General features: G+C 53.0%; 1 protein-coding gene across 1 annotated transcript; it reads right to left on the reverse strand.

Annotated features, from left to right (window-relative positions):
- Window positions 1-441: 441 nt before the first annotated feature.
- LOC137332622 (uncharacterized) lies at window positions 442-17,644 on the reverse strand. The gene is made up of 2 exons (XM_067996579.1): window positions 17,577-17,644; window positions 442-3,865 (listed from the first exon to the last, which is right to left on the reverse strand). The coding sequence occupies exons 1-2, from the start codon at window positions 17,642-17,644 to the stop codon at window positions 442-444; spliced, it is 3,492 nt and encodes a 1,163-aa protein (XP_067852680.1).
- Window positions 17,645-24,807: the final 7,163 nt, after the last annotated feature.

Raw genomic sequence — 24,807 nt, forward strand, 5'->3', positions numbered from 1 at the left:
GGGGGGGCGCTCAGGGGGGCCTCTCGGGGGGCCGCTCGGGGGGGGCGCTCGGGGGGCCGCTCGGGGGGCCGCTCGGGGGGGGGGGGGCGCTCGGGGGGCCGCTCGGGGGGGCCGCTCGGGGGGGGGCGCTCAGGGGGGCCTCTCGGGGGGCCTCTCGGGGGGCCGCTCGGGGGGGGGGCGCTCGGGGGGGCCGCTCACCCCTTCGCTGTGGAGGACGGTCCTGGGGGTCCTCACTTTGCCCCCGTCGCGGGCAGGTGCTTCGACGGGGTTTTGTTCGCTGCCTGTATCGAAGGGGCCGACTTATTATCCACGGCTCCGGTGGCTTTTTAACTTATTTTTAACAGATTTAATTCATTGGTTAAATTTAAATGTATTCTTTTTTAATTTAGTCTATTTTCACCTTAATTTTTAGGGTTATTGTGTTATTGAGTTTTATTTAATTTATATTTTTAACCCGGCCTCGCCCAGGTCGGGTCCTCGCCGCTCCTGCTGCTCCAGTGGATTGGTGGACGATGAGTGTTTGTTAGTCCCCATCTTACAGATACCCGCAGTACGGGGGCTGAGATACTCGGGGTCTGTGATACTCGGGGTCTGTGATACTCGGGGTCTGTGATACTCGGGGTCTGTGATACTCGGGGCCTGTGATACTCGGGGCCTGAGATACTCGGGGCCTGAGATACTCGGGGCCTGTGATACTCGGGGTCTGTGATACTCGGGGGCTGAGATACTCGGGGCCTGAGATACTCGGGGCCTGTGATACTCGGGGTCTGTGATACTCGGGGGCTGAGATACTCGGGGCCTGAGATACTCGGGGTCTGTGATACTCGGGGCCTGTGATACTCGGTGTCTGTGATACTCGGGGCCTGTGATACTCGGGGTCTGTGATACTCGGGGCCTGTGATACTCGGGGCCTGTAATACTCGGGGGCTGTGATACTCGGGGTCTGTGATACTCGGGGCCTGTGATACTCGGGGGCTGTGATACTCGGGGTCTGTGATACTCGGGGCCTGAGATACTCGGGGTCTGGGGCCTGAGATACTCGGGGCCTGAGATACTCGGGGTCTGTGATACTCGGGGCCTGTGATACTCGGGGTCTGTGATACTCGGGGGCTGAGATACTCGGGGCCAGTGATACTCGGGGTCCGGGGCCTGTGATACTCGGGGTCTGTGATACTCGGGGCCTGTGATACTCGGGGTCTGTGATACTCGGGGCCTGTGATACTCGGGGCCTGTGATACTCGGGGCCTGTGATACTCGGGGCCTGTGATACTCGGGGCCTGTGATACTCGGGGTCTGTGATACTCGGGGCCTGTGATACTCGGGGTCTGTGATACTCGGGGCCTGTGATACTCGGGGCCTGTGATACTCGGGGTCCGGGGCCTGTGATACTCGGGGCCTGTGATACTCGGGGTCTGTGATACTCGGGGGCTGAGATACTCGGGGGCTGTGATACTCGGGGGCTGAGATACTCGGGGGCTGAGATACTCGGGGGCTGTGATACTCGGGGGCTGAGATACTCGGGGGCTGTGATACTCGGGGCCTGTGATACTCGGGGGCTGTGATACTCGGGGGCTGAGATACTCGGGGCCTGAGATACTCGGGGTCTGTGATACTCGGGGCCTGTGATACTCGGTGTCTGTGATACTCGGGGTCTGTGATACTCGGGGTCTGTGATACTCGGGGCCTGTGATACTCGGGGCCTGTGATACTCGGGGCCTGTGATACTCGGGGCCTGTGATACTCGGGGCCTGTGATACTCGGGGCCTGAGATACTCGGGGCCTGTGATACTCGGGGCCTGTGATACTCGGGGCCTGTGATACTCGGGGTCTGTGATACTCGGGGCCTGTGATACTCGGGATCTGGGGCCTGAGATACTCGGGGCCTGAGATACTCGGGGTCTGGGGCCTGAGATACTCGGGGTCTGTGATACTCGGGGCCTGTGATACTCGGGGCCTGTGATACTCGGGGTCTGTGATACTCGGGGTCTGTGATACTCGGGGCCTGAGATACTCGGGGTCTGGGGCCTGAGATACTCGGGGCCTGAGATACTCGGGGTCCGGGGCCTGAGATACTCGGGGCCTGTGATACTCGGAGTCTGGGGCCTGTGATACTCGGGGTCTGTGATACTCGGGGCCTGTGATACTCGGGGTCTGTGATACTCGGGGCCAGTGATACTCGGGGTCTGTGATACTCGGGGTCCGGGGCCTGAGATACTCGGGGTCTGTGATACTCGGGGCCTGTGATACTCGGGGTCTGTGATACTCGGGGCCTGTGATACTCGGGGTCTGTGATACTCGGGGCCTGTGATACTCGGGGTCTGTGATACTCGGGGCCTGAGATACTCGGGGTCTGTGATACTCGGGGCCTGTGATACTCGGGGCCTGAGATACTCGGGGCCTGGGATACTCGGGGTCTGTGATACTCGGGGTCTGTGATACTCGGGGCCTGGGATACTCGGGGCCTGAGATACTCGGGGCCTGGGATACTCGGGGTCTGTGATACTCGGGGCCTGTGATACTCGGGGCCTGAGATACTCGGGGCCTGAGATACTCGGGGCCTGAGATACTCGGGGCCTGTGATACTCGGGGCCTGTGATACTCGGGGCCTGTGATACTCGGGGCCTGAGATACTCGGGGTCTGTGATACTCGGGGTCTGAGATACTCGGGGCCTGAGATACTCGGGGCCTGGGATACTCGGGGTCTGAGATACTCGGGGCCTGGGATACTCGGGGCCTGAGATACTCGGGGCCTGAGATACTCGGGGTCTGTGATACTCGGGGCCTGTGATACTCGGGGTCTGTGATACTCGGGGTCTGTGATACTCGGGGCCTGTGATACTCGGGGTCTGTGATACTCGGGGTCTGTGATACTCGGGGCCTGTGATACTCGGGGTCTGTGATACTCGGGGGCTGTGATACTCGGGGCCTGGGATACTCGGGGTCTGTGATACTCGGGGTCTGTGATACTCGGGGGCTGTGATACTCGGGGTCTGTGATACTCGGGGTCTGGGGCCTGAGATACTCGGGGCCTGTGATACTCGGGGCCTGTGATACTCGGGGCCTGTGATACTCGGGGTCTGTGATACTCGGGGCCTGTGATACTCGGGGTCTGGGGCCTGTGATACTCGGGGCCTGTGATACTCGGTGGCTGTGATACTCGGGGTCTGTGATACTCGGGGCCAGTGATACTCGGGGCCTGTGATACTCGGGGCCTGTGATACTCAGGGTCTGTGATACTCGGGGCCAGTGATACTCGGGGTCTGTGATACTCGGGGCCTGTGATACTCGGGGCCTGTGATACTCGGGGCCTGTGATACTCGGGGCCAGTGATACTCGGGGTCTGTGATACTCGGGGTCTGTGATACTCGGGGCCTGTGATACTCGGGGCCTGTGATACTCGGGGCCAGTGATACTCGGGGTCTGTGATACTCGGGGTCTGTGATACTCGGGGCCTGTGATACTCGGTGCCTGTGATACTCGGGGTCTGTGATACTCGGGGTCTGGGGCCTGAGATACTCGGGGCCTGTGATACTCGGGGCCTGTGATACTCGGGGCCTGTGATACTCGGGGTCTGTGATACTCGGGGCCTGTGATACTCGGGGCCTGTGATACTCGGGGTCTGTGATACTCGGGGCCTGTGATACTCGGGGCCTGTGATACTCGGGGCCTGTGATACTCGGGGCCTGTGATACTCGGGGCCTGTGATACTCGGGGTCTGTGATACTCGGGGTCTGTGATACTCGGTGTCTGTGATACTCGGGGCCTGTGATACTCGGGGTCTGTGATACTCGGGGCCTGTGATACTCGGGGCCTGTGATACTCGGGGTCTGTGATACTCGGGGCCTGAGATACTCGGGGCCTAAGCCTTGAATAGAAATAATTTATTGGCACTTTGTCTAAATGTTGGGTGAAATTGCTGATTCGAATCCGAGCTGTTCCATCAGATTACGCTGGGTTGTGGGATTTGGCCACAGACTATGGAGCCCCAGGCTGCTCAGGAACAGGGTAATGTCTCCACGCTGGGGAGGAACGGCTGAGCTAATGGCTGCTCATTAAGCTGTAGAGGAGGAATTGTTTATGTTCTTGGCTCAGGCCCCGGTGATAATGTCACTTCTCACACCTCAGAGCCCCAGTCCGTGGGGCGAGAGAACAGTTTCAATTAGTTACTTTGATTTCTGCATCGAATGGCCAAAGTCGACAACTCTTAAATCATTCAGCACAAAGGTCTCTGAGGGGAAGGTTCTGGAGCATTAGTTTGGTTAAAGGGCATTTGTCCCATGGGTGGAATGAAGCAGGAAAATTATAATAACAGCTTCATGAGAGCAACGTAAATGAGGGATAATCATTCAACGGAGTCACATTGGGAAACAATTCAAACTGGGCTGAGGAGAAAAGTCCAAATGGTGGCTGAGTCTGGAGATGAGGCTCCATGACTTCCTCCACTGTGTCAGGTTAACATCAGAATCTCACCCAATCACAGCTCGAAGGGAAAGGGGGCGCGGAACGGGGGGCGGGGAACGGGGGACGGGGGGCGGGGGGAACGGGGGGGGCGGGGGGAACGGGGGGACGGGGGGAACGGGGGGGCGGGGGCCGGGGGGACGGGGGGCGGGGGGAACGGGGGGCGGGGGACGAGGGGGCGGGGAACGGGGGGACGGGGGGGCGGGGGAAGGGGCAGGGAATGGTGGGGGAAGAGGCGGGGTCTTTGTTGTGTGGCTCTGAGCAAAGATTCATTTGGACAATGATACTAAATAATACTTAGTCTGGTGTCCAATCCACACATGTACGAACGTGAAAAGGTGCATTTGCAAGAGATAATCTAAATATAAATATAAAATGATGTGATAGATAAGACAAGGGGAAGTGACAACAAAGGTGTGAGTCACGAGTGTTCGGTCTGCGCACAGAGTGACAGCTCGGGGATCAGCTTTTCCTGCTTTAGCTGCACGAGATCGAGTTTAATATCTGAACTCGTGAGTCGTAAGAATTAAATCTCATCTCATCCTCTCACCTCAACCATGACAGGGGGCAGGGGGAGATCAGAGCCTGCGACAGGTCCCCTGGATTAAAACTTATTATCACTCACTGACACACTCACTCACTGACACACACATTGACACACTCACTCATTGACACACTCACTCACTGACACACTCACTCACTCTCACACTCACTCACTGACACACTCACTCACTGACACACACATTGACACACTCACTCACTGACACACTCCCATTAACACATTCACTCATTGACACTCTCACTGGCACTCTCACACGCACTCACTCACACTCACTATCACACTCACTCACTGAAACACTCTCATTAACACATTCACTCATTGACACTCTCACTGGCACTCTCACACTCATTCACTCTCACACTCACTCACTGACACACTCACTCACTGACACACACATTGACACACTCACTCACTGACACACTCTCATTAACACATTCACTCATTGACACTCTCACTCACTCTCACACTCACTCACTCTCACACTCACTCACTGACACACTCACTCACTGACACACACATTGACACACTCACTCACTGATACACTCATTAACACATTCACTAACTCTCACACTCACTCACTGACACACTCTCATCAACACATTCACTCATTGACACTCACTGGCACTCTCACACTCTCTCACTGACCCACTCACTCACAGCTGAGAGGAGCTGATCAGAGCAGAGGGAGCGTCCCAGAAAAAGGTGAGATTTCGGAGCAGAGGGAGCTGCGAAGTGACGTCGGGAATCAGAAAGGGACGTGACACAGGGGAGGCACCTGATTGGTAAGTAGGGTCAGGTGAGTATTTCCACTATTCGACAGTAACTAAAGTGAAAAGAAAGGTAAGGTCTGCAGCTCCGACAGCAAGTAGTGTTTTTAGTGAATCAATGTCCTGGTGCAGTTAACATTCTCTAAATTAAGAGTAATTAATTATCTCAATGGCGAGAAACTGGAAAGTACTGCAGTACAAAGGGATCTGGGGGTCTTAGTGCAAGAAAATCAAAAAGTTAGTTTGCAGGTGCAGCAGGTGATCAAGAAGGCCAACGGAATGTTGGCTTTTATTGCTCGGGGGATAAAATATAAAAACAGGGAGGTATTGCTGCAGTTATATAAGGTATTGGTGAGACCGCACCTGGAATACTGCATACAGTTTTGGTGTCCATACTTAAGAAAAGACATATTTGCTCTCGAGGCAGTACAAAGAAGGTTCACTCGGTTAATCCCGGGGATGAGGGGGTGGACATATGAGGAGAGGTTGAGTAGATTGGGACTCTACTCATTGGAGTTCAGAAGAATGAGAGGCGATCTTATTGAAACATATAAGATTGTGAAGGGGCTTGATCGGGTGGATGCGGTAAGGATGTTCCCAAGGATGGGTGAAACTAGAACTAGGGGGCATAATCTTAGAATAAGGGGCTGCTCTTTCAAAACTTGACAGGAGACTGGTCAAGAAGGTACGAGCCCATGGAGTCCAGGGTGCCTTGGCACTTTGGATACAAAACTGGCTTAGTGGCAGAAGGCAGAGGGTGATGGTCGAAGGTTGTTTTTGTGACTGGAAGCCTGTGGCCAGTGGGGTACCACAGGGATCTGTGCTGGGGCCCTTGCTGTTTGTGGTCTACATTAACGACTTGGATATGAATGTAAAAGGTATGATCAGTAAGTTCGCTGATGATACAAAAATTGGTAGGGTGGTAAATAGCGAGGAGGATAGCCTCAGTCTGCAGGACGATATAGATGGGTTGGTCAGATGGGCAGAACAGTGGCAAATGGAATTTAACCCGGAAAAGTGCGAGGTGATGCACTTTGGAGGGACTAACAAGGCAAGGGAATACACAATGAATGGGAGGACCCTAGGCAAGACAGAGGGTCAGAGGGATCTTGGTGTGCAAGTTCACAGATCCCTGAAGGCGGCGGAACAGGTAGATAAGGTGGTAAAGAAGGCATATGGGATACTTGCCTTTATTAGCCGAGGCATAGAATATAAGAGCAAGGAGGTTATGATGGAGCTGTATAAAACACTGGTTAGGCCACAGCTGGAGTACTGTGTGCAGTTCTGGTCGCCACACTACAGGAAGGATGTGATCGCTTTGGAGAGGGTGCAGAGGAGATTCACCAGGATGTTACCAGGGCTGGAGCGCTTCAGCTATGAAGAGAGACTGGGAAGATTGGGTTTGTTTTCCTTGGAGCAGAGGAGGCTGAGGGGGGACATGATTGAGGTGTACAAAATTATGAGGGGCATAGATAGGATGGATACTAAGGAGCTTTTTCCCTTCGTTGAGGGTTCTATAACAAGGGGGCATAGATTCAAGGTAAAAGGCGGGAGGTTTAGAGGGGATTTGAGGAAGAACTTTTTCACCCAGAGGGTGGTTGGAGTCTGGAACTCACTGCCTGAGAGGGTTGTGGAGGCAGGAACCCTCACAACATTCAAGAAGCATTTGGATGAGCACTTGAAATGCCATAGCATACAAGGCTACGGACCAAATGCTGGAATATGGGATTAGATTAGACTGGGCTTGATGGCCGGCGCGGACACGATGGGCCGAAGGGCCTCTATCCGTGCTGTATAACTCTATGACTCTATGACTCTAACTGAGATGAGGAGAAACTTCTTCACTCAGAGGGTGGTGGGTCTGTGGAATTTGCTGCCCCAGGAAGCTGTGGAAGCTACATCATTAAATACATTTAAAACAGAAATCGACAGTTTCCTGGAAGTAAAGGGAATTAGGGGTTACGGGGAGCGGGCAGGAAATTGGACATGATTTTAGATTTGAGGTTAGGATCAGATCAGACATGATCTTATTGAATGGCGGAGCAGGCTCGAGGGGCCAATTGGCCTACTCCTGCTCCTATTTCTTATGTTCTTATGTTCTTAAAGGGAGTAACTAACGAGCTTAATCTAAGGCAAGTCATGGCAGCAGAGCTCGCACCCGTGAGATGCTCTTCCTGCACGATGTGGGAAGTCACGGACACTACAGGTGTCCCTGGTGACCATGTGTGCAGGTAAAGATTACGCAGGCAGAAAGGAAATGGGTGACCACCAAGCAGAGTAAAAGGAGGAGGCAGGTAGAGGAGGAGTCCCCTGGGGCCATCTCCCTCTCAAACAGATATACCGCTTTGGATACTGTTGGGGGAGATGGCTTATCAGGGGAAAGCAGCAAGAGCCAGGTTCGGGGCACCACGGATGGCTCTGCTGCACAGGAGGGGAGGAAGAAGAGTGGCAGGGCTATAGTGATAGGGGATTCAATTGTAAGGGGAACAGATAGGCGTTTCTGCGGCCGCAAACGTGACTCCAGGATGGTATGTTGCCTCCCTGGTGCTGGGGTCAAGGATGTCACGGAGCGGCTGCAGGGCATTCTGGAGGGGGAGGGTGAACAGCCAGTAGTCATGGTCCATATCGGTACCAACGACATAGGTAAAAAAAGGGATGAGGTCCTGCAAGGTGAATTTAAGGAGTTGGAGATAAATTAAAAAGCAGGACTTCAAAGGTAGTGATCTCAGGATTACTACCGGTGCCACGTGCTAGTGAGTATAGGAACAGGAGAATAGACTGGATGAATGCGCGGCTGCAGGGATGGTGTAGGAGGGAGGGATTTAGATTCCTGGGACATTGGGACCGATTCTGGGGAAGGTGGGACCTGTACAAGCGGGACGGGTTACACCCGAGCAGGACCGGGACCGATGTCCTCGCGGGGGTGTTTGCTGGTGCTGTTGGGGAAGGTTTAAACTAGAATGGCAGGGGGATGGGAACCTGAGCAGGGAGACAGAGGAGGGGGAAACAAGGATAGAAACAAAAGACAGAAAGGGAAGAAGCAATAGTGGAAGGCAGAGAAAACAAGGGCGAAAAACAAATAGGGCCATAGTGCAAAATAAAACTAAGATGACTAGCAATCTTAAAAAAACAAGTCTAAAGGCATTGTGTCTTAATGCGCGGAGCATTCGCAATAAGGTCGATGAATTAACAGCGCAGATAGATATTGACGGTTATGATATAGTTGCGATTACGGAGACATGGCTGCAGGGTGACCAAGGATGGGAACTGAACATCCAGGGGTATTCAATATTTAGGAAGGACAGGAAAAAAGGGAAAGGAGGTGGGGTAGCGTTGTTAGTAAAGGAGGAAATCAATGCAATAGTGAGGAAGGATATTGGCTCGGAAAATCACGATGTGGAATCTGTATGGGTGGAGCTAAGAAACACCAAGGGGCAGAAAACGTTGGTGGGGGTTGTCTATAGGCCCCCAAACAGTAGTGGAGATGTAGGGGAGGGCATTAAACAGGAAATTAGAGATGCATGCAAGAAGGGTACAACTATAATCATGGGTGACTTTAATCTGCACATAGATTGGTCAAACCAAATTAGCAATAATACTGTGGGGGAGGAATTCCTGGAGTGTGTACGTGATGGTTTTCTAGACCAATATGTTGAGGAACCAACTAGAGAACAGGCGATCCTAGACTGGGTATTGTGCAATGAGAAAGGATTAATTAACAATCTTCTTGTGCGGGGTCCCTTAGGGAAGAGCGACCATAACATGATAGAATTCCTCATTAAGATGGAGAGTGAAGGAGTTGAATCCGAAACTAGAGTCCTGAATCTAAATAAAGGAAATTACGAAAGTATGAGGTGTGAGTTGGCTATGATAGATTGGGAAACTTTACTAAAAGGGATGACGGTGGATAGGCAATGGCTAATATTTAAAGAACGTGTGCAGGAATTACAACAATTATTCATTCTTGTCTGGTGCAAAAATAAAACAGGAAAGGTGGCTCAACCATGGCTTACAAAAGAAATTAGGGATAGTATTAGATCCAAAGAGGAGACATATAAAATTACCAGAAAAAGCAGCAAACCTGAGGATTGGGAGCAGTTCAGAATTCAGCAAAGGAGGACAAAGAGATTGATTAAGAGGGGAAAAATAGAGTATGAGAGTAAACTAGCAGGGAACATAAAAACTGACTGTAAAAGCTTCTATAAATATGTCAAGAGAAAAAGATTAGTGAAGACAAATGTAGGTCCCTTACAGTCAGAAATGGGGGAAATTATAATGGGGAACAAAGAAATGGCAGAACAATTAAACACATACTTTGTTTCTGTCTTCACAAAGGAGGACACAAATAACCTCCCAGAAATGTTAGGGAACCAAGGGTCTAGTGAGAGGGAGGAACTGAAGGAAACCAGTATTAGTAAAAAAATAGTGCTCGGGAAATTAATGGGGCTAAAGGCTGACAAATCCCCAGGGCCTGATAATCAACATCCCAGAGTACGAAAGGAAGTGGCCCTGGAAATAGTGGATGCATTGGTGATCATCTTCCAAAATTCTATAGACTCTGGAACAGTTCCTACAGATTGGAAGGTGGCAAATGTAACCCCACTATTTAAAAAAGGAGGGAGAGAAAAAACAGGGAATTACAGACCAGTTAGCCTAACATCAGTAATGGGGAAAATGCTAGAGTCTATTATAAAAGATGTGAGAACAGAACACTTGGAGGGCATTAACGGGATTGGACAAAGTCAGCATGGGTTTATGAAAGGGAAATCATGCTTAACAAATCTACTGGAGTTTTTTGAGGATGTAACTAGTAGAATAGATAGGGGAGAACCAGTGGATGTGGTGTATTTGGATTTTCAGAGGCATTTGATAAGGTCCCACACAAGAGGTTAGTGTGCAAAATTAAAGCACATGGGATTGGGGGGAATATACTGGCATGGATTGAGAATTGGTTATAGAATCATAGAATCATAGAAGTTTACAACATGGAAACAGGCCCTTCGGCCCAACATGTCCATGTCGCCCAGTTTATACCACTAAGCTAGTCCCAATTGCCTGCACTTGGCCCATATCCCTCTATACCCATCTTACCCATGTAACTGTCCAAATGCTTTTTAAAAGACAAAATTGTACCCGCCTCTACTACTGCCTCTGGCAGCTCGTTCCAGACACTCACCACCCTTTGAGTGAAAAAATTGCCCCTCTGGACCCTTTTGTATCTCTCCCCTCTCACCTTAAATCTATGCCTCCTCGTTATAGACTCCCCTACCTTTGGGAAAAGATTTTGACTATCTACCTTATCTATGCCCCTCATTATTTTATAGACTTCTATAAGATCACCCCTTAACCTCCTACTCTCCAGGGAAAAAAGTCTCAGCCTATCCAACCTCTCCCTATAAGTCAAACCATCAAGTCCCGGTAGCATCCTAGTAAATCTTTTCTGCACTCTTTCTAGTTTAATAATATCCCTTCTATAATAGGGTGACCAGAACTGTACACAGTATTCCAAGTGTGGCCTTACTAATGTCTTGTACAACTTCAACAAGACATCCCAACTCCTGTATTCAATGTTCTGACCAATGAAACCAAGCATGCTGAATGCCTTCTTCACCACCCTATCCACCTGTGACTCCACTTTCAAGGAGCTATGAACCTGTACTCCTAGATCTCTTTGTTCTATAACTCTCCCCAACGCCCTACCATTAACGGAGTAGGTCCTGGCCCGATTCGATCTACCAAAATGCATCACCTCACATTTATCTAAATTAAACTCCATCTGCCATTCATCGGCCCACTGGCCCAATTTATCAAGATCCTGTTGCAATCCTAGATAACCTTCTTCACTGTCCACAATGCCACCAATCTTGGTGTCATCTGCAAACTTACTAACCATGCCTCCTAAATTCTCATCCAAATCATTAATATAAATAACAAATAACAGCGGACCCAGCACCGATCCCTGAGGCACACCGCTGGTCACAGGCCTCCAGTTTGACAGACAGGAAACAGAGAGTAGGAATAAACGGGTCTTTTTCCGGGTGGCAGGCAGTGACTAGTGGGATATCGCAGGGATCAGTGCTTGGGCCCCAGCTATTCACAATATATATCAATGATTTGGATGAGGGAACTGAATGTAACATTTCCAAGTTTGCAGACGACACAAAGCTGGGGTGGAATGTGAGCTGTGAGGAGGATGCAAAGAGGCTCCAATGTGATTTAGACAAGTTGGGTGAGTGGGCAAGAACATGGCAGATGCAGTATAATGTGGATAAATGTGAGGTTATCCACTTTGGTTGTAAAAACAGAAAGACAGATTATTATCTGAATGGTGATAGATTGGGAAAAGGGGAGGTGCAACGAGACCTGGGTGTCCTTGTACACCAGCCACTGAAATTGAGCATTCAGGTGCAGCAAGCAGTTAGGAAGGCGAATGGTATGTTGGCCTTCATTGCAAGAGGATTTGAGTACAGGAGCAGGGATGTTTTACTGCAGTTATACAGGGCCTTGGTGAGACCACATCTGGAGTATTGTGTGCAGTTTTGGTCTCCTTATCTGAGGAAGGATGTCCTTGCCATGGAGGGAGTGCAACGAAGGTTTACCAGACTGATTCCTGGCATGGCAGGACTGACGTATGAGGAGAGATTGGGTCGACTAGGCCTATATTCAGTAGAGTTTAGAAGAATGAGAGGGGATCTCATCGAAACATATAAAATTCTAACAGGACTGGACAGACTAGATGCAGGGAGGATGTTCCTGATGGATGGGGAGTCCAGAACGAGGGGTCGCAGTCTCAGGATACGGGGTATGCCATTAGAACCGAGATGAGGAGAAATTTCTTCACTCAGAGGGTGGTGAACCTGTGGAATTCTCTACCACAGAAGGCAGTGGAGGCCAAGTCATTAGATGTATTCAAGAAGGAGATAGATATATTTCTTAATGCTAAAGGGATCAAGGGATATGGGGAAAAAGCAGGAACAGGGTACTGAGTTAGACGATCAGCCATGATTATTTTGAATGGCGGAGCAGACCCGAAGGGCCGAATGGCCTACTCTTGCTCCTATTTTCTATGTTTCTATGTTCATTCACTCACTCACTGACATTCTCTGACGTTCACTCACACCCACTCACTGACACACACCCACTCACTGACACACACCCACTCACTGACACACACCCTGACGCACTCTCACTGACACACACCCACTCACTGACACACACCCACTCACTGACACACACCCACTCACTGACACACACCCTGACGCACTCTCACTGACACGCTCTTTCATATTCACACACACTCACTTACTGGGGTGTAAGTCAGTGAGTGTGTGTCAGTGATTCACAATCACTCCCTCACTCAGTCTTTTACACAATCACTCAATCACACTTTCTCTCACTCACTCACTGATTGACTCACTCACTCCCACGCCCTCTCAGTAACTCACCCCGTTACTTATTCAGTTACTCTCTCACACTCATTCACTGTTACTCTCTCTCTCACTCACTGTTATTCTCTCTCACTCACTGTTACTCTCTCACTCACTCACTGTTACACTCTCTCACTCACTCACTTACTCTCTCTCACTCACTGTTACTCTCTCACTCACTCACTGTTACTCTCTCTCACTCACTGTTACTCTCTCACTCACTCACTGTTACACTCTCTCACTCACTGTTACTCTCTCTCTCACTCACTCTTACTCTCTCACTCACTCACTGTTACACTCTCTCACTCACTCACTGTTACACTCTCTCACTCACTGTTACTCTCTCTCTCACTCACTCTTACTCTCTCACTCACTCACTGTTACACTCTCTCACTCACTCACTGTTACACTCTCTCTCTCACTCACTCTTACTCTCTCTCTCTCTCTCTCACTCACACATTCTCCAGGCCCCTCAGTGAATCCAAATCATGAGCAACAGCACTGAGTTTCGGAGAATGAGAAGTGATCTCACTCTGAGAGGGTTTGACAGGGTCGATCCTGAGAGGATGTTTCCCCCGGCAGGAGAGTCTAGAACTAGGGGGCATGGTCTTCGGAAGAATTTCTTCACTCAGAGGGTTGTGAATCTTCGGAATTCTCTACCCCAGGGGGCTGTGGATGCTCAGTCATTGAAAATATTCAAGGCTGAGATCGATAGATTTTTGGACTGTCGGGGAATCAAGGGATATGGGGATCGGGCAGGAAAGTGGAGTTGAGGTCAAAGATCAGCCATGATCTTATTAAATGGCGGGGCAGGCTCGAGGGGCCGAATGGCCTACTCGTGCTCCTATTTCCCATGTTTTTATGTGTTAAGAGATTCAGTCCTGGGAGGGGAATGATTGAGGGGGCCGTGGTCAGTGAGTTTCAATATAGGAAGGAGTAGAGATGGATGTGAGGGGGGGTGGGGTAGAGATCAGTGTGGGGGGTAGAGATGGGTGTGGGGGGTAGAGATGGGTGTGGGGGTAGAGATGGGTGTGGGGGTAGAGATGGGTGTGGGGGGGTAGAGATGGGTGTGGGGGGTAGAGATTGACGTGGGGGGTAGAGATGGGTGGGGGGGTGTAGAGATGGGTGGGGGGGGGTAGAGATGGGTGTGGGGGGGTAGAGATGGGGGTGGGGGTAGAGATGGATTTGGGGGGGTGTAGAGAGGGGGTGTAGGAATCTTCTGGTTAGTGAAACACGAGAAACTCTCTGCTGTTTGTGCTAAAATCATGAACAAAGACTTGATGCTGAGTCACTGAGGATATTCAAGGCCGAGATCGATAGATTTTTGGACTCTCGGGGAATCGAGGGATATGGGGATCGGGCGGGAAAGTGGAGTTGAGGTCGAAGATCAGCCATGATCTGATTGAATGGGGGAGCAGGCTCGAGGGGCCGAATGGTCTACTCCTGCTCCTATTTCTTATGTTCTTATATTCTTATAAAGACTGAAAAATAAAATTATTTCATCAATCTTTCACGACCCAAATAACTCGTTAATATAGTTTGCAGGAGGGATTGAGATAGAGTGCAGGAAGGCATCTCACAATTGTTGGAAACAGCCAGAGTGACCACAGAACTCAATTCTGGTTTGTACATTTGATGTTCCAACATGTAGCTCTGCAGTCCTGCCACATCCAGTCTTGAATGGTGGTGGACAATTAAACAACTAACGGGAGGAGGAGGTTCTGTAAACATCCCCATCCTCAATGATGGCGGAGTCCAGCACGTGAGTGCAAAAGACAAGGCTGAAGTGTTTGCAACCATCTTCAGCCAGAAGTGCCGAGTGGATGATCCATCTCAGCCTCCTCCCGATATCCCCACCATCACAGAAGCCAGTCATCAGCCAATTCGATTTACTCCACATGATATCAAGAAACGGCTGAGTGCACTGGATACAGCAAAGGCTATGGGCCCCGACAACATCCCGGCTGTAGTGCTGAAGACTTGTGCTCCAGAACTAGCTGCGCCTCTAGCCAAGCTGTTCCAGTACAGCTACAACACTGGCATCTACCCGACAATGTGGAAAATTGCCCAGGTATGTCCTGTCCACAAAAAGCAGGACAAATCTAATCCGGCCAATTACCGCCCCATCAGTCTACTCTCAATCATCAGCAAAGTGATGGAAGGTGTCGTCGACAGTGCTATCAAGCGGCACTTACTCACCAATAACCTGCTCACTGACGTTTGGGTTCCGCCAGGACCACTCGGCTCCAGGCCTCATTACAGCCTTGGTCCAAACATGGACAAAAGAGCTGAATTCCAGAGGTGAGGTGAGAGTGACTGCCCTTGACATCAAGGCAGCGTTTGACCGAGTGTGGCACCAAGGAGCCCGAGTAAAATTGAAGTCAATGGGAATCGGGGGAAAACTCTCCAGTGGCTGGAGTCATAACTAGCACAAAGGAAGATGGTAGTGGTTGTTGGAGACCAATCATCTCAGCCCCAGGACATTGCTGCAGGAGTTGCTCAGGGCAGTGTCCTAGGCCCAACCATCTTCAGCTGCTTCATCAATGACCTTCCCTCCATCATAAGGTCAGAAATGGAGATGTTCGCTGATGATTGCACAGTGTTCAGTTCCATTCACAACCCCTCAGATAATGAAGCAGTCCGTGCCCACATGCAGCAAGACCTGGACAACATCCAGGCTTGGGCTGATAAGTGGCAAATAACATTCGCACCAGATAAGTGCCAGGCAATGACCATCTCCAACAAGAGAGAGTCTAACTACCTCCCCTTGATTTTCAATGGCATTACCATCGCCGAATCCCCCACCATCAACATCCTGGGGGTCACCATTGACCAGAAACATAACTGGGCCAGCCATATAAATATTGTGACTGCAAGAGCAGGTCAGAGGCTGGGTATTCTGTGGCGAGTGACTCACCTCCTGACTCCCCAAAGCCTTTCCACCATCTACAAGGCACAAGTCAGGAGTGTGATGGAATACTCTCCACTTGCCTGGATGAGTGCAGCTCCAACAACACTCAAGAAGCTCAACACCATCCAGGACAAAGCAGCCCGCTTGATTGGCACCCCATCCACCACCCGAAACATTCACTCCCTTCACCATCGGCGCACAGTGGCTGCAGTGTGTACCATCCACAGGATGCACTGCAGCAACTCGCCAAGGCTTCTTCGACAGCACCTCCCAAACCCGCGACCTCTACCACCTAGAAGGACAAGGGCAGCAGGCACATGGGAACAACACCACCTGCACGTTCCCCTCCAAGTCACACACCATCCCGACTTGGAAATATATCGCCGTTCCTTCATCATCGCTGGGTCAAAATCCTGGAACTCCCTTCCTAACAGCACTGTGGGAGAACCTTCACCACACGGACTGCAGCGGTTCAAGAAGGCGGCTCACCACCACCTTCTCAAGGACAATTAGGGATGGGCAATAAATGCCGGCCTCGTCAGGGACCCCCACATCCCGTGAACGAATAAAAAAAAACATTATTTTCACCCAGACCTGTGAGGATTTCAGATCTGTCACCTGTAAAGGAAGCTGACTCAGAGAGGCAGTACTGTATGAAATCGCTGTGGTCAATCAGATAAATGTAAGGAGTCACACAACACCAGGTTATAGTCCATCACCGGCATCTCCACATCATGTCAATCAGATAGACACACACACATTTTAAAATCTCAAAATCACAATGGATTCAAATCGCAGATCCACAGGAGCTGCTGATTATGAAGAACACCATTAACTGTATATAAGTACTGCCGATTTAATTACTCTCAAACTGAATTAGTTCCCATAAAAGGTCTCCGTCTGCACCTTCCTGCTTCCAGCTGAATGTGATGGCAATTAATTCAACTCAATGGTGTCTGTGTTATATTATTTCAGCGGCAGGTTAATTGCAGCTATATTTTGAACACGTTGCTTTTTAAATAATGAATAACATGAAGTGGCCGTTTCATTTCTTTCCATTGCCTGTAGTGCTGAGCAAACACCATTATTCCATTAACTAACCCATTGTAAATTTTCCAAAGTAATGAAAAGTGTGTGGGCTGGTTGGTCATTTAATGGGAGGGCAATAAACACAATTTCAAAAACAAACTCTCTTTGCTAGTGACATGGTGTATTGTGGGTGTATTTATGTATTTTTGTTTCTGGGCAGTGGGAGGTCAGTTACAGCATGGATAAGATACAGTTAAGTTAGCCACGGTGATAATGATAGTTTCTCCATCATTGCTGATGACGACAGCCAATGATTCAGCTCCAATGAATACAGGTTTAAGGCTCTCACGTGACCGAGCTCTGATTTGTTCAGGGATATTTCCCACACACGACATCACAAGGGCTGATCTTTCCTGATTTACTTTGGACTCTTTTCTTTGACTAACTGGATGCGACTTGCTTCGAGCTTTGTCATGCCATTGTGAATCATCTTTTCTCACTTTTTCCTGTCGCAAACATCATGTGTCAGTTTAGATGCCACATATTTTAGATTGGTCTTTAGGCACCTTTGCATCTGAAGAGCTGTGACCTGCAGGGCTACGGACCAAATGCAGGGAAGTGGGATTCGGCTGAGTGGCTCGTGTCTCAGCTGGCGCGGACACGATGGGCCGAATGGCCTCCTTCCGTGCTGTAGATTTTCTATAATTCTATGATTCTATGAAACAATACAAGATCTAAAATAGCCTGTTCCCTGGTTGGTTCCATGACGCATTGCTCTAGGAAACTGTCTCGAATGCATTCCATGAACTCATCCTCCAAACTACCTTTGCCGATTTGATTTGCCCAGTCTATATGAAGTTTAAAGTGCCCCACGATTATTGCATTACCTTTGTTACAAGCTCCTATTATTTCATGATTAATACTCTGTCCAATGGTATTGTTACTGTTCGGGGGCCTGTAAACTACTCCCAGTGTTCTCTGCCCCTTGTTAATTCTTATTTCCACCCCGACTGATTCTACTTCCTGATTTTCCGAGCCGAGATCCTTTCTCACCACTGTCCTTATCTCATCCTTTATTATCAGGGCTACACCCCCTCAATTCCATTCTGCCCGTCTTTTCTAAACATCGTGAACCCTGGAATATTTAGTTCCCAATCTTGATCACTTTGCAACCATGTCTCTGTAATGGCGATTGGATCAAACCCACTTATCTCTATTTGTGCAACAAATTCCTCGATCTTGTTACGAATGCTCTGTGCATTCTGATAAAGAGAATTTCATTTTAACTTTTTACCATTTTTTCCTGCTTTGACATTATTTGCTGTTGCACCATTATTGGTAAACTCTCTGTCACTTCCTGCCACACTCTGCTTACCTTTACCCAAATCACTACACTGTTCTATTTCCTTGACTTCCCGATCAGATTTCTAAATTTCCCCTCACCTGACACCCACCCTTTTTAGTTTAAAGCCCTAACTACAGCTCTAGTTATTCGATTCGCCAGAACGCTGGTCCCAGCTCCCAGTTAAGTGGAGCCCGTCCCATCGGAACAGCTCCCTCTTTCCCCAGTCCTGGTGCCAGTGCCCCATGAATCGAAACCCCTGTCTCCCACACCACTCTTTCAGCTACACATTTAACTCTCTGATCTGTTTGTCCCAATGCCAATTTGTACGTGGCTCAGGTAGTAATCCAGAGATTATTACCTTTGAGGTTCTGCTTATTAATTTAGACCCTCGTTCCTCAAACTGTCTCTCAGAACCCCATTCTTAGTTCTATCGATATCATTGGTTTCTACGTGGACCACGACAACTGGATCCTCCCCCCTCATGCTCCAAGTTCTTTTCCAGCCGTGATGAGATGTCCTTAAACTCGGCACCGGGCAGGCCACACAGCCTTCGGGACTCTCGGTCGCGGCTGCAGAGAACAGAGTCTATCCCCCTGACTATACTATCCCCTACCATTACCACATTCCTTTTACTCCCCCGACTTGAATGGCCCCCTGTACCACGGTGCTGTGGTCAGTTTCTCCATCCTCCCCACAGTTCTTGTTCTTATCCGTACAGTTAGCAAGTACCTTGTACCTGTTGGACAAGGTCAAAGGTTGAGGTTCCTCCATCACTGGATCCTGTCCCCAGACCTGCCTGACTCGCAGTCACACCCTCCTCTCCCTGACCACTCAACGAATCGAAACCACTGCCTGACCCAAGGGGTGTGACAGCCTCCTGGATCAAAGTGTCCCGATAACTCTCCCCCTCCCTGGTGCATTGCAATATCTGCAGCTCGGACTCCAGCTCAATAACTCTGAGCCGAAGCTCCTCGAGTTGCAGACACTTCCTGCAGATGTGGTCACTCGGGATCTCGCTGGTCTCCACAAACTCCCACAATGCTGCAGTTACGACACATCACCTGCCCGGCCATCGCTTTCAAACATCGTTTTATATATTTAATTAGTTAAAGTTTTTATTCAAGTGTTTATTTTTTAATTTTATTAACTAATTAGTTTATCTAGTTTAAGTTATTATTTAATAAAATATTAGCAAGTTATAGTTTACCAGCTCTGAGTTTAACCCAATCCCTGAACTCACAGAACAAAAAAATACGGTTATACTCACAGCCAATCACCTCCCTGCTGTCCTGTGACATCACGCCTTGATTCATCGAATTAACGGCCCGTCCGCTCTCTCCCCCCGACCCCCGACCCCCGACCCCCAGACCGCTCTCTCCCCCCGACCCCCGACCCCCAGACCGCTCTCTCCCCCCGACCGTGCTCTCCCCCCGACCCCCGACCCCCGACCCCCAGACCGCTCTCTCCCCCCGACCCCCCGACCCCTCTAACCCCCCGACCGCTCTAACCCCCCGACCGCTCTAACCCCCCGACCGCTCTAACCCCCCGACCGCTCTAACCCCCCGACCGCTCTAACCCCCCGACCGCTCTCTCCCCCCGACCGCTCTCTCCCCCCGACCGCGCTCTCCCCCCGACCGTGCTCTCCCCCCGACCGCTCTCTCCCCCCGATCGCTCTCTCCCCCCGACCGCTCTCTCCCCCCGACCGCTCTCTCCCCCCGATCGCTCTCTCCCCCCGATCGCTCTCTCCCCCCGACCGTGCTCTCCCCCCGACCGCTCTAACCCCCCGATCGCTCTCTCCCCCCGACCGCTCTCTCCCCCCGACCGCTCTCTCCCCCCGACCGTGCTCTCCCCCCGACCGCTCTCTCCCCCCGACCGCTCTAACCCCCCGACCGCTCTCTCCCCCCGACCGCTCTCTCCCCCCGACCGCTCTCTCCCCCCGACCGCTCTCTCCCCCCGACCGCTCTCTCCCCCCGACCGCTCTCTCCCCCCGACCGCTCTCTCCCCCCGACCGCTCTCTCCCCCCGACCGCTCTCTCCCCCCGACCGCTCTCTCCCCCCGACCGTGCTCTCCCCCCGACCGCTCTCTCCCCCCGACCGCTCTAACCCCCCGACCGCTCTCTCCCCCCGACCGCTCTCTCCCCCCGACCGCTCTCTCCCCCCGACCGTGCTCTCCCCCCGACCGCTCTCTCCCCCCGACCGCTCTAACCCCCCGACCGCTCTCTCCCCCCGACCGCTCTCTCCCCCCGACCGTGCTCTCCCCCCGACCGCTCTCTCCCCCCGACCGTGCTCTCCCCCCGACCGCTCTCTCCCCCCGACCGTGCTCTCCCCCCGACCGCTCTCTCCCCCCGACCGCTCTCTCCCCCCGACCGCTCTCTCCCCCCGACCGCTCTCTCCCCCCGACCGCTCTCTCCCCCCGACCGTGCTCTCCCCCCGACCGTGCTCTCCCCCCGACCGCTCTCTCCCCCCGACCGCTCTCTCCCCCCGACCGCTCTCTCCCCCCGACCGCTCTCTCCCCCCGACCGTGCTCTCCCCCCGACCGTGCTCTCCCCCCGACCGCTCTAACCCCCCGACCGTGCTCTCCCCCCGACCGCTCTCTCCCCCCGACCGCTCTCTCCCCCCGACCGCTCTAACCCCCAGACCGCTCTCTCCCCCCGACCGCTCTCTCCCCCCGACCGCTCTCTCCCCCCGACCGCTCTCTCCCCCCGACCGCTCTCTCCCCCCGACCGCTCTCTCCCCCCGACCGTGCTCTCCCCCCGACCGCTCTCTCCCCCCGACCGCTCTCTCCCCCCGACCGTGCTCTCCCCCCGACTGTGCTCTCCCCCCGACCGCTCTAACCCCCCGACCGCTCTCTCCCCCCGACCGCTCTAACCCCCCGACCGCTCTCTCCCCCCGACCGCTCTAACCCCCCGACCGCTCTCTCCCCCCGACCGCTCTCTCCCCCCGACCGTGCTCTCCCCCCGACCGCTCTCTCCCCCCGACCGCTCTCTCCCCCCGACCGCTCTCTCCCCCCGACCGCTCTCTCCCCCCGACCGTGCTCTCCCCCCGACCGCTCTCTCCCCCCGACCGCTCTCTCCCCCTGACCGTGCTCTCCCCCCAACCGCTCTCTCCCCCCGACCGCTCTCTCCCCCCGACCGCTCTAACCCCCCGACCGCTCTAACCCCCCGACCGCTCTCTCCCCCCGACCGCTCTCTCGCCCCGACCGTGCTCTCCCCCCAACCGCTCTCCCCTGACCACTCTACCCTGACCGTTCTACCCTGACCGCTCTCCCCCTGACCGCTCTCCCCCTGATCGCACTCTCCCCCGACCGCTCTCCCCTGACCGCTCTCCCCTGACCACTTTCCTCCTGACCGCTCTCTCCACTGACCGCTCTCTCCCCGACCGCTCTCCCCCGACCGCTCTCCCCCGACCGCTTTCCTCCTGACCGCTCTCCCCTGACCGCTCTCCCCTGACCACTCTCTCCCCTGATCGCTCTCTCCCCTGACCGCTCTCTCCCCTGACCGCTCTCCCCTGACCGCTCTCTCCCCCGACCGCTCTCCCCTGACCGCTCTCTCCCCGTCCATCCGCCGCTACTGTGCCGCCTCTCAGGTCTGCCTTCGATGATCTGTTTAATGAATCCCTCTTTTCTTAAGAAACACGTCTCCCTGTGTAACCGTCGCAGTCGGGGGTCTTGGTGATGGAGTCGATATGGGGTCGGAAGTTCATCTCAGGGTCAAATAGGAGGCCAAGATTGCGAACGGTCTGGTTGAGCCTCAGACTGTGGCCGGGGAGAGCGATGGAGTGGGTGTTTGGGGAGAGGGATGGAGTGGGTGTTTGGGGAGAGGGATGGAGTCGGTGTTTGGGGAGAGGGATGGAGTGGGTGTTTGGGGAGAGGGATGGAGTCGGTGTTTGGGGAGAGGGATGGAGTCGGTGTTTGGGGAGAGGGATGGAGTCGGTGTTTGGGGAGAGGGATGGAGTCGGTGTTTGGGGAGAGGGATGGAGTCGGTGTTTGGGGAGAGGGATGGAGTCGGTGTTTGGGGAGAGGGATGGAGTCGGTGTTTGGGGAGGGATGGAGTCGGTGTTTGGGGAGAGGGATGGAGTCCGTGTTTGGGGAGGGATGGAGTCGGTGTTTGGGGAGGGATGGAGTCGGTGTTTGGGGAGAGGGATGGAGTCGGTGTTTGGGGAGAGGGATGGAGTCGGTGTTTGGGGAGAGGGATGGAGTCGGTGTTTGGGGAGAGGGATGGAGTCGGTGTTTGGGGAGAGGGATGGAGTCGGTGTTTGGGGAGAGGGATGGAGTCTGAGTTTGGGGAGAGGGATGGAGTCGGTGTTTGGGGAGAGGGATGGAGTCTGAGTTTGGGGAGAGGGATGGAGTCGGTGTTTGGGGAGAGGGATGGAGTCGGTGTTTGGGGAGAGCGATGGAGTCGGTGTTTGGGGAGAGGGATGGAGTCGGTGTTTGGGGAGAGGGATGGAGTGGGTGTTTGGGGAGAGGGATGGAGTCGGTGTTTGGGGAGAGGGATGGAGTCGGTGTTTGGGGAGAGGGATGGAGTCGGTGTTTGGGGAGGGATGGAGTCGGTGTTTGGGGAGAGGGATGGAGTCGGTGTTTGGGGAGAGGGATGGAGTCGGTGTTTGGGGAGAGGGATGGAGTGGGTGTTTGGGGAGAGGGATGGAGTCGGTGTTTGGGGAGGGATGGAGTCGGTGTTTGGGGAGAGGGATGGAGTCGGTGTTTGGGGAGAGGGATGGAGTCGGTGTTTGGGGAGAGGGAAGGAGTCGGTGACCAGGGAGAGGGATGGAGTCGGTGTTTGGGGAGAGGGATGGAGTCGGTGACCAGGGAGAGGGATGGAGTCGGTGTTTGGGGAGAGGGATGGAGTCGGTGTTTGGGGAGGGATGGAGTCGGTGTTTGGGGAGGGATGGAGTCGGTGTTTGGGGAGAGGGATGGAGTCGGTGTTTGGGGAGAGGGACGGAGTCGGTGTTTGGGGAGAGGGATGGAGTCTGAGTTTGGGGAGAGGGATGGAGTCGGTGTTTGGGGAGAGGGATGGAGTCGGTGTTTGGGGAGAGGGATGGAGTCGGTGTTTGGGGAGAGGGATGGAGTCGGTGTTTGGGGAGAGGGATGGAGTCGGTGTTTGGGGAGAGGGAAGGAGTCGGTGACCAGGGAGAGGGATGGAGTCGGTGTTTGGGGAGAGGGATGGAGTCGGTGACCAGGGAGAGGGATGGAGTCGGTGTTTGGGGAGAGGGATGGAGTCGGTGTTTGGGGAGGGATGGAGTCGGTGTTTGGGGAGGGATGGAGTCGGTGTTTGGGGAGAGGGATGGAGTCGGTGTTTGGGGAGAGGGACGGAGTCGGTGTTTGGGGAGAGGGATGGAGTCGGTGTTTGGGGAGAGGGATGGAGTCGGTGACCAGGGAGAGGGATGGAGTCGGTGTTTGGGGAGAGGGACGGAGTGGGTGTTTGGGGAGAGGGATGGAGTCGGTGTTTGGGGAGAGGGATGGAGTGGGTGTTTGGGGAGAGGGATGGAGTCGGTGTTTGGGGAGAGGGATGGAGTCGGTGTTTGGGGAGAGGGATGGAGTCGGTGTTTGGGGAGAGGGATGGAGTCGGTGTTTGGGGAGAGGGATGGAGTCGGTGTTTGGGGAGAGGGATGGAGTCGGTGTTTGGGGAGAGGGATGGAGTCGGTGTTTGGGGAGAGGGATGGAGTCGGTGTTTGGGGAGAGGGATGGAGTCGGTGTTTGGGGAGAGGGATGGAGTCGGTGTTTGGGGAGAGGGATGGAGTCGGTGGCCGGGGAGAGGGATGGAGTCGGTGTTTGGGGAGGGATGGAGTCGGTGTTTGGGGAGAGGGATGGAGTCGGTGTTTGGAGAGAGGGATGGAGTCGGTGTTTGGGGAGAGGGATGGAGTCTGAGTTTGGGGAGAGGGATGGAGTCGGTGTTTGGGGAGAGGGATGGAGTCGGTGTTTGGGGAGAGGGATGGAGTGGGTGTTTGGGGAGAGGGATGGAGTCGGTGTTTGGGGAGAGGGATGGAGTCGGTGTTTGGGGAGAGGGATGGAGTCGGTGTTTGGGGAGGGATGGAGTCGGTGTTTGGGGAGAGGGATGGAGTCGGTGTTTGGGGAGAGGGATGGAGTGGGTGTTTGGGGAGAGGGATGGAGTGGGTGTTTGGGGAGAGGGATGGAGTCGGTGTTTGGGGAGGGATGGAGTCGGTGTTTGGGGAGAGGGATGGAGTCGGTGTTTGGGGAGAGGGATGGAGTCGGTGTTTGGGGAGAGGGAAGGAGTCGGTGACCAGGGAGAGGGATGGAGTCGGTGTTTGGGGAGAGGGATGGAGTCGGTGACCAGGGAGAGGGATGGAGTCGGT

This window comes from Heptranchias perlo, chromosome 14 (genome assembly GCF_035084215.1).
Source record: "Heptranchias perlo isolate sHepPer1 chromosome 14, sHepPer1.hap1, whole genome shotgun sequence".
Taxonomy (NCBI): Eukaryota; Metazoa; Chordata; class Chondrichthyes; order Hexanchiformes; family Hexanchidae; genus Heptranchias; species Heptranchias perlo.